At 47.8% G+C, this 7,398-nt stretch overlaps 2 protein-coding genes across 2 annotated transcripts; both read right to left on the bottom strand.

Moving 5' to 3' along the window:
- Window positions 1–2,187: 2,187 nt before the first annotated feature.
- Window positions 2,188–3,064, bottom strand: N7446_001720 (GPI anchored serine-threonine rich family protein; the record flags this gene model as incomplete). The annotated part of the gene is made up of 3 exons (XM_058510469.1): window positions 2,764–3,064; window positions 2,438–2,697; window positions 2,188–2,375 (listed from the first exon to the last, which is right to left on the bottom strand). Exons 1-3 carry the CDS (start codon window positions 3,021–3,023, stop codon window positions 2,188–2,190), a joined length of 708 nt encoding a protein of 235 aa, XP_058376005.1. The 5' UTR covers window positions 3,024–3,064.
- An 856-nt stretch (window positions 3,065–3,920) lies between these two features.
- Window positions 3,921–6,081, bottom strand: N7446_001719 (alpha-amylase; the record flags this gene model as incomplete). Its single annotated transcript, XM_058510468.1, has 8 exons — window positions 5,687–6,081; window positions 5,527–5,630; window positions 5,321–5,476; window positions 5,164–5,272; window positions 4,944–5,106; window positions 4,732–4,918; window positions 4,622–4,673; window positions 3,921–4,564 (listed from the first exon to the last, which is right to left on the bottom strand). Exons 1-8 carry the CDS (start codon window positions 6,063–6,065, stop codon window positions 3,921–3,923), a joined length of 1,794 nt encoding a protein of 597 aa, XP_058376004.1. The 5' UTR covers window positions 6,066–6,081.
- Window positions 6,082–7,398: the final 1,317 nt, after the last annotated feature.

Below are 7,398 nucleotides of genomic sequence, written 5' to 3'. Positions count from 1 at the left end.
GCAACCGAGACAGACCTTATTATGATGGATCGTCGATTCAACGGTAGGGTGGTCTGTCCCAGCATAGAGCTCAAAGATCATATCCAAGTAGTTCATACGCCAGTGGAACAGTCCGGGGATTGGCAATATCCAGCTGAAACGATCGAAAAGACGAGAAGCCTCCGCACGTTCTTTTTTGACGGCACGAAGGAGTGACACTGTTTTCTGATCTCCATAAACCAGTTGTAAAAGCCCATCAAGGTCTGTATCATCATCATCCCCCAGTTGCTCCAGAAAGACATTCTGAATGACCTTGTATGTCCCCTCTGTCGTGCCTTCGTTGTATAACATTGGCCCAAGGCTGTAGTGAATTGTCTTCTGCGCTTGCAGTCGTTTAACTGCTGGGAATTCAGGCCAGTCAATAAGATGGGCTCGCGGTTTCATCTGGCCTGGTTTGACGCACGCTTCCGCAGTAAATAGTTTCTCTACTGCCTCCCGATGAGTATAGCGAATGGCCTCTGCAATCCAATGGCGCTGACATTGATGGAAGATCTCATCATCCTGATTGCCTGGTGCCATGTAGATATCATGAGGACTCAGTGTAACCTCTGGATGGAACATAGATCGGAGAAGCCCTCCTGCAGGGATGGACTGACCGATACAAAGCTTGCCAGTGGTGGCGGAGATATGCTCTGATGGATCACGAATAGTTTGATGTCGAACAGTCTGGCTGTAGTCAAAGTTATCCCATGCCACAATGAGATTCCTGCGAGAAGCCTGGGCATTCTGTTTCAATTGTTTCTGTACACATCTTGGGGTAAGAAGTCAGCCAGAACATGTTATTCTCCGGTAAATGCGGTTATAGTACCTGTCCTAGTTCTGCAAGTTCCTTCCGTCTGTCCATGATAGTCTGGTATGCTGAGTTTATCCCCAGGCCAGCCAGAAAGCTAATCACACGTCGCTTGACACCCATTGCATGTAAATACAAGCCGATCAACATCGGGAAGTTGTTGCTTTTCCGTGGTGCAAAAGCGCAAGCCAGAATTGAACAGACCATCACAATGCTGCCCTGGTGGATCTTGGGTGTATCGCGATGGTTTCCTGGAGGTGTCATGATGCTAACGAGCAGTCCACAGAGCTCTGGAGCTTTCCTCTGCATCTGCGTAGCCAAGCTAGAGATGTCCATATCTTTAGGGTCCACATTGGACTGGAACTCGCCGAGTATATCTCCGTTAATCAGCCCTCGAATCTCGGTCTGTATCCGAGACACGAGATCGGATGCACCAGTGGCATATATGTCTTTTGAGACACTACCTAGCCGCTCAATAATTTCAGGTTGCCCATATATAGCGTCAGACAATTTCTGTGCTCGATACGATGTCGAATATCCATTTTTTTTGACTGGTTGTGCATGCACCATGTGGTAAAGAAGATCCTTGATTGTCCACCGGTGCTTATCATTAAGCTCAGCCAGTACCATATCGACACGTTCGCGTGGCTGCAATCCTGAGATATAACGAGATCGCTGAGTAGACGCAGGTGGTTCTTGTAATGGTGAACTGGAAGAAGGCCACTCGAGGGAGGATTGTCGAGCACGCTTTCGCGATCTAGAGATCATATTGGGCAAATCCGGTGATGCCATTCTTTCTAACAATGTCAGAAATACTCTCAGAGAGCTTGAGAAAACACACCTTGACCAAATGGTGGGGTTGCTGGCGAGAACCGGAAACTTGTATGTACGGAAGGGGTTCCCGGCTCAGACCACGGGCTGATGAAGCAACCCAATCGGGTTAGCGTGGCAGAATCGGCAGAATTCTGTCTCATCATTGGCTGTGGTCTGAGGGAACTGAGGTAACTGATTTGTGTAACTCAATCTAGACAGGCCCCCATAGGGCCATTGCGATAGTTAGTGCGGTGACGATATTGGGGACTATTTTTGTATATAATACAGACGTAAGGGTCCGTCCGGGCCATACAACTAGCCTCCGCGAACTATCAGGATCGTTCAACTCGATTTAGCATATTGATATAACCCTCTCAAAATTAGATCATGTCGTACTAATCTATACGCTTTCGCTCCACCCCGACACAAGCTTTCAAGAATAAGAGAATTCAACAGAGTGATGACACATATTTTCCTTGATTCTACTTATTTCGAAAGGCGATTGTATACACGCTTCAGGCACAATACTGTCTGATGGACATGACCTAGACGTAGAAGAGCGCGAAAGCAGCACCGAGTAGAGCCATCGCTCCCTTGGGAGCGCTCAACTGAGACGACGCAGCAGCACTCGAGGGCAGAGGGGAGGCGGAGGCACTGGTGGATGAATTGTCGGAAGAGGTGGAAGACGTGGTCGTGGAAGAAGAGGTAGAAGAGGAGGAGGAAGTGGTGGAGCCTGTGATGAGAAAGGTGTATTAGTATAATCGCCTTGTAACATTGTGCGGAGTTGCATCATGCCTGAGGAAGACAAAGGACTAGTCGACGACGTGGATGTTGAAGACGCCGAGGATGTAAGGGTGGAGGTGACCGATGTAGAAGTGGTCGCACTGGATGTCGCGGAAGAAGTGGAGGAGGGGGAGGAGGAGGTGGTAGTGGAAGAAGACGTGGAAGAAGAGGAGGATGTGGTACCATCATCCGAAGCGCCCTTCTCGACAGTAAAAATGTCACTGACGGCGAGCTGGCCAGCAGAATCAATTATCTGGATCTCGTAGTCATTTCTAAGCCATGACAGAATGGTATTAGTGTTGTTCTTTTCTGTTCACCCAACTCTATCTTCTACATACCCGTTGGAAATGCTAGGGTTAGGCTGGGTCGTGTATTCGCCGTCAGAGGTCTTGACGTTATCCGCCAATTTGGTCTGGAAGGAGCCATCCTGACTTCGAAGGATGATGCTGATTACTGAAGGATCACTAGAATCGCTAGTGAATTTGATAGTTTTGGCAGTGGAGAAATCCCACGCCGTGTCTGATGACGGAGTGGTGATGGTGATTGCAAAAGCCGATGAGAGGATGCTCAGGGCGGTGATGGTGAATGAGTAACGCATTTTGATTGAATGGAATTATGGAATTACTAGAGTGTGTGCTGGAGGGAATGTCCCACTATTTCCCAGGAAAAGACTATATATATTTGGTTTATAGACTGGGAACTAGATTGTTGAAAGATCTATATACAGAAATCAGTATCTTACAGCTGAAGCCGAGTGCATTGAGAATACGGGATAGTCCAAGCCTTGCACAGAAGCAGAATATGACCTCTAACACGAGCTGAGCCTCTTGTGGAGAGACTGGAAAATCCAGGGGTCATTCCGGTGTCCACGTAGGGTACCAACGAACGGGCACTGCTAGGATCACCTCTGCATCAGCGACCCGCCCTGTTGTGTTGGGTCCATCAAAGTGAGCATTGCACCTTATCTTTCCAATCAAGTTTCCAAAACGCATTGTGACCTGTGGTCCTTGCCAATAAAGAAATAAACTTCGAACTAATGGCTACAATCATGTCAGCGCTAGGTTAGCGGTGAGAAGTGCAGTAAATACGAAGTATACAGACAGGGCTCGGAAATCGAGGTTATCATAATTAGAAATCTATTGTTGTTATATTGTATTGTTACTTACAGCCGTGAATGAATACCGGTCATGACAGGTAACATTCGCCACATGAGCTAGGTCTGTATGCCGTCTTACTGTGTTGGGCCCAATAGTCAAAAGCGACTGTTGGGAATCTGCTCCAAGTACGGAGTCTCTAGTGACTCAACATACGTTCCTATTTTCCGTTGTAATTCACGAGATGTAATATGAAAGCAATAGATCTAAATGTATGGAGTATCTCGACTATAGTAAAACCACTGCAGAAATTATTGAAAAGGACGTCAACAAACAAAACCGAAAACTAATGCGGAGTACAGGAAACATGACCAAAACAGAAGGAATGGAGGTCTAGAGAATTAGATGGAAATGTAGGACGTGGTCAATGCAGCCGTGACTATCAATGTGCTTATCTCCCACGCCAAACTGAATAAAGAAATCCCAGCGCCAGTGGAAGTGTTTGGACTTGCTGACGAGGCTGTCGATGTTTGGGTGCGACCTCCACAAATATTAGTGCTTCGGTTCAGGCTTTCAGTAGGATAGTACACCCGAGGCCCTCCATCCGAGCTGAGGTCCACATTGATGTTTCCGCTTGAATCAGTTACAAATGTTTTGCAAGATAAGAGCTCGGTCACATTTTGTCCGGATGAAAATCCCGTGCCGTCGGAGCCAAGCGTGATTTGGGTGGTGGCTTTGGTGGCTGGCTTGGCTCCCAGGTTGGACACCACGCTTACAACCTGGTTACCGGTAAACCCCTTGCGCATGGCCAAGATGTTTGTTGAGTTATAGATTGGCAATGAGAGGTACGATAGATAGTCGTTCCCTGACTTCGGGGCAATCGTGGCCTTTTCTCCGTCGCCGCTCGCATATGATCGAATGCGATTTAGCGACTGGACTAGCAAAGGTAGGGAGGTCGAGTTCATCGAGTATTTGGTAAGCCATAGGGCCTCCCGGTTGACAGGGTTGAACCCACCTGACAGGTGCTGTTCTTCCCCGTAGTAGACTATTGTTTTTATTAGTATCTTTGGGTTTCCTTTCCGTTTGTGAGGGCGCAACATACGGATGGGGATACCATCAGCGAGCATGCTGATTGTGAGAATGTTGCGAGCCAGCTAATCAGGAGTGACAAAGTCAATACGTGCTGACAAAAACTCGATGCACTCAACTTACCGATATGTCTGAAGTATAAGAGCCAAATCGAGGGACATCCTGATTCGATGTGAAAGTTCCCAAGGGGAGTACGTCCTCGCAATGTGTCCTGATGTAGTCGATAGACTGTACGATCCTGTTCAGGTCTCCATTGGTCGTGTTGAAGCTCTCTGAGAGGATATAATACCTAATAGTGTCAACAAGCCCTCTGTTCATTTTGATGAGCTACTCACAACGGATAATTTAAAAGTCCGCTTAAACTGGGCTGCAGAGAACAGTAACCGGATGCGTCTCTTGTGGCTCCTTCGCCCATAGTGAAAACGCCCGCTGACTTGCTGAAATTGGAGAAGAAGACGGGGGGAATGTTCAAGACACTGTCGATTCGCAAGCCATCAACTACAAAAGATAATTGTCATTAAATCCGTTGGAGAAATAGGAAACGTATAGACATACTTGAGTAGTTCGAAACCAACTGCGAAACCCAGGTGCCCAGAATCTGCTGGACTTCCTGATCTTCGTTTCGCAGATCTGGAAGCGATAGGGTGTTGTCTCCCATCCAGCACTGATGAAGGCTTAGCACTGCTCTCATAACACGCGATGACAGACTTACATCCAGAACACAGGTGTCATTCGTGGGATCCTCAGCAAGCAGCTTGTAGTCGTGAAAATACTTCTGATCATTGAATGGATTGAACGTGCTGTAATCGATAGTGGAGGCATTTCCAGCCCAGGCCATGTCACCAACGACAATGTCCAGCATCAAGTACTATTTTTCCATGTCAGTTTCGTGAGTAGACATGGCAGCCGGCGACTCACCATGCCACGCGCGTGCAACGCTGCGGATAACGCTTGGAGGTCATCGGAAGTGCCAAAATGGGAGTTGACGGAATACAGGTCATTTGGCCAATACCCATGGTATGCTATCATCCATCAATCGTTAATTCTCTATATCCGTTGACAGTCAAGATGACCATACCGGAGAGATCCGCCGTGCGAGTTGACTCCTGGCTTTGCACTGGAGAGATCCAAACTGCATCGAACCCGAGTTCCTGAATATAATCCAGCTTATTTATGATGCCTTGTAAACTCCCACCACAATACTCTCCCAGTCCTGCATCACAAGAAGCCGTGGTTGAGTTATCGGACCGAGCGAAGCGATCGGTGACCACTTGGTAGACTGACCGACCGAGCCATTGGTCTCGGGAAGCCGCATGTACTGTCCCAATGACAGCAACCACCAAAATCTTCCACCACCACATTGTCGGTGGCGTTTGCATGACCGGTTGAAGGAGGATCAAATGACGGATGAAGTCAGAGACAATGAAAAGGCTACTTGAATTAATTGACAATGTCATATATGCTGGATGAAAATGATTTTCGGTTGAGGTACAGATGTGTATCGTACCGTACGTGTAATACATCTATTAATGATCTGTCATGTATTCTGTCGGCCCGATCGGCAGCCCGACTCGAACCACTCATCCCAATCGAGCGCACTGATGGCTTCCAACGGCAGACGGGCCCTAGTGGATTCGCGAGTGACTAGTCTTGGGGTCCGCTAGCCTAGTTGACGATCATTGCCTATGTTAACTTTGGTGTGCTGGCCTCGGATTGAAAGAGCCGCATGGTTGATTGCAATCTGGCCCGATTACTTGGCAGTTGCAGCGACCCTTGCGTGATATTTTATTTTTCCATGACCAGAGTCCTTGGTCAAGTCCACGTGGGGATCCAAATATGACAGCTGGACTTTGGTCCATGTGGTCTGGAAAGCATCAGTGGGGTCAGATAAGGAGAAGGTCGGCCTATCCTTTGGCCTTTAATGGGTTTGACGGCAAACTATTGGCAGGTTTCGGCCAAGCCAAGTCAAGTACAAAGTGCATCAATAGCCGACTATCAATTACGCCTTGCTACAGCCCTAGCAACAGGGACGGAGTGGCCGTGAACAAAAGCAAAAATCAATACGAGACAGGGACGACATGCAACAACGAGCTGCACCCTTATCATCATCTCCACCTCTCACCCTTTCTCATAGGTCTGTCCTGTATCAGGTATGACGTGTTCTATCTTCTATGAGGTGGGATACCCTATCTGGCATAATTTACACTTTTCGATCGATGATTTCCTCTCGGCACGGCTCGCCTTGGATCACTTGTATATCCGAAGGTCCTACACCGATGCGTGCCAAATTGTCTCCATTTGTATGAGACATGATCCGGCTTGGGCCTGGAACCTGGTCTAGATGCCCGAACAATGCGCGCACCAAATATGGTGTATGTCAGCTTGAGATCCATCATCCAAAATTAGAACCGCTCAATCGCTTTGCTGTGGCTTGAGGCTGTACAGCAAGGCTGGCTCGGGTCTCCAGCGGTTCGCCTGATGCCTGCGTCTATGCTGATTTACAAAACAGTGATTGGTATTCTCGCGCTCAGAATCAATTATTGCATTGGCCTGGACTATCCATTATCTTTCACATGCTTCTCTTGCGCATCTGGGCTCTATGAATCGTTCAGTGTCTCTGTTTCTATGAGCTATCCTTTCCTTCCTGGTATGCACTCTGTGGTTGTCTTTTTGCAGTCGAGGCTCGAACAGCGTGTTCTGGGAATATCACCATAGTGGCATTTACTGTGCGGAATGAAGTCGCTCACTTCCATCACGCATTACCTTGCCATTGTTGCAATATCTATACGC

Source organism: Penicillium canescens (assembly GCF_028828765.1).
Source record: "Penicillium canescens strain IBT 15451 chromosome Unknown utg000002l_segment0_segment0, whole genome shotgun sequence".
NCBI classification, from domain to species: domain Eukaryota; kingdom Fungi; phylum Ascomycota; class Eurotiomycetes; order Eurotiales; family Aspergillaceae; genus Penicillium; species Penicillium canescens.
The sequence above is the reverse complement of the archived record's forward strand: the minus strand, read 5'-3'. Positions and strand labels throughout refer to the sequence as shown.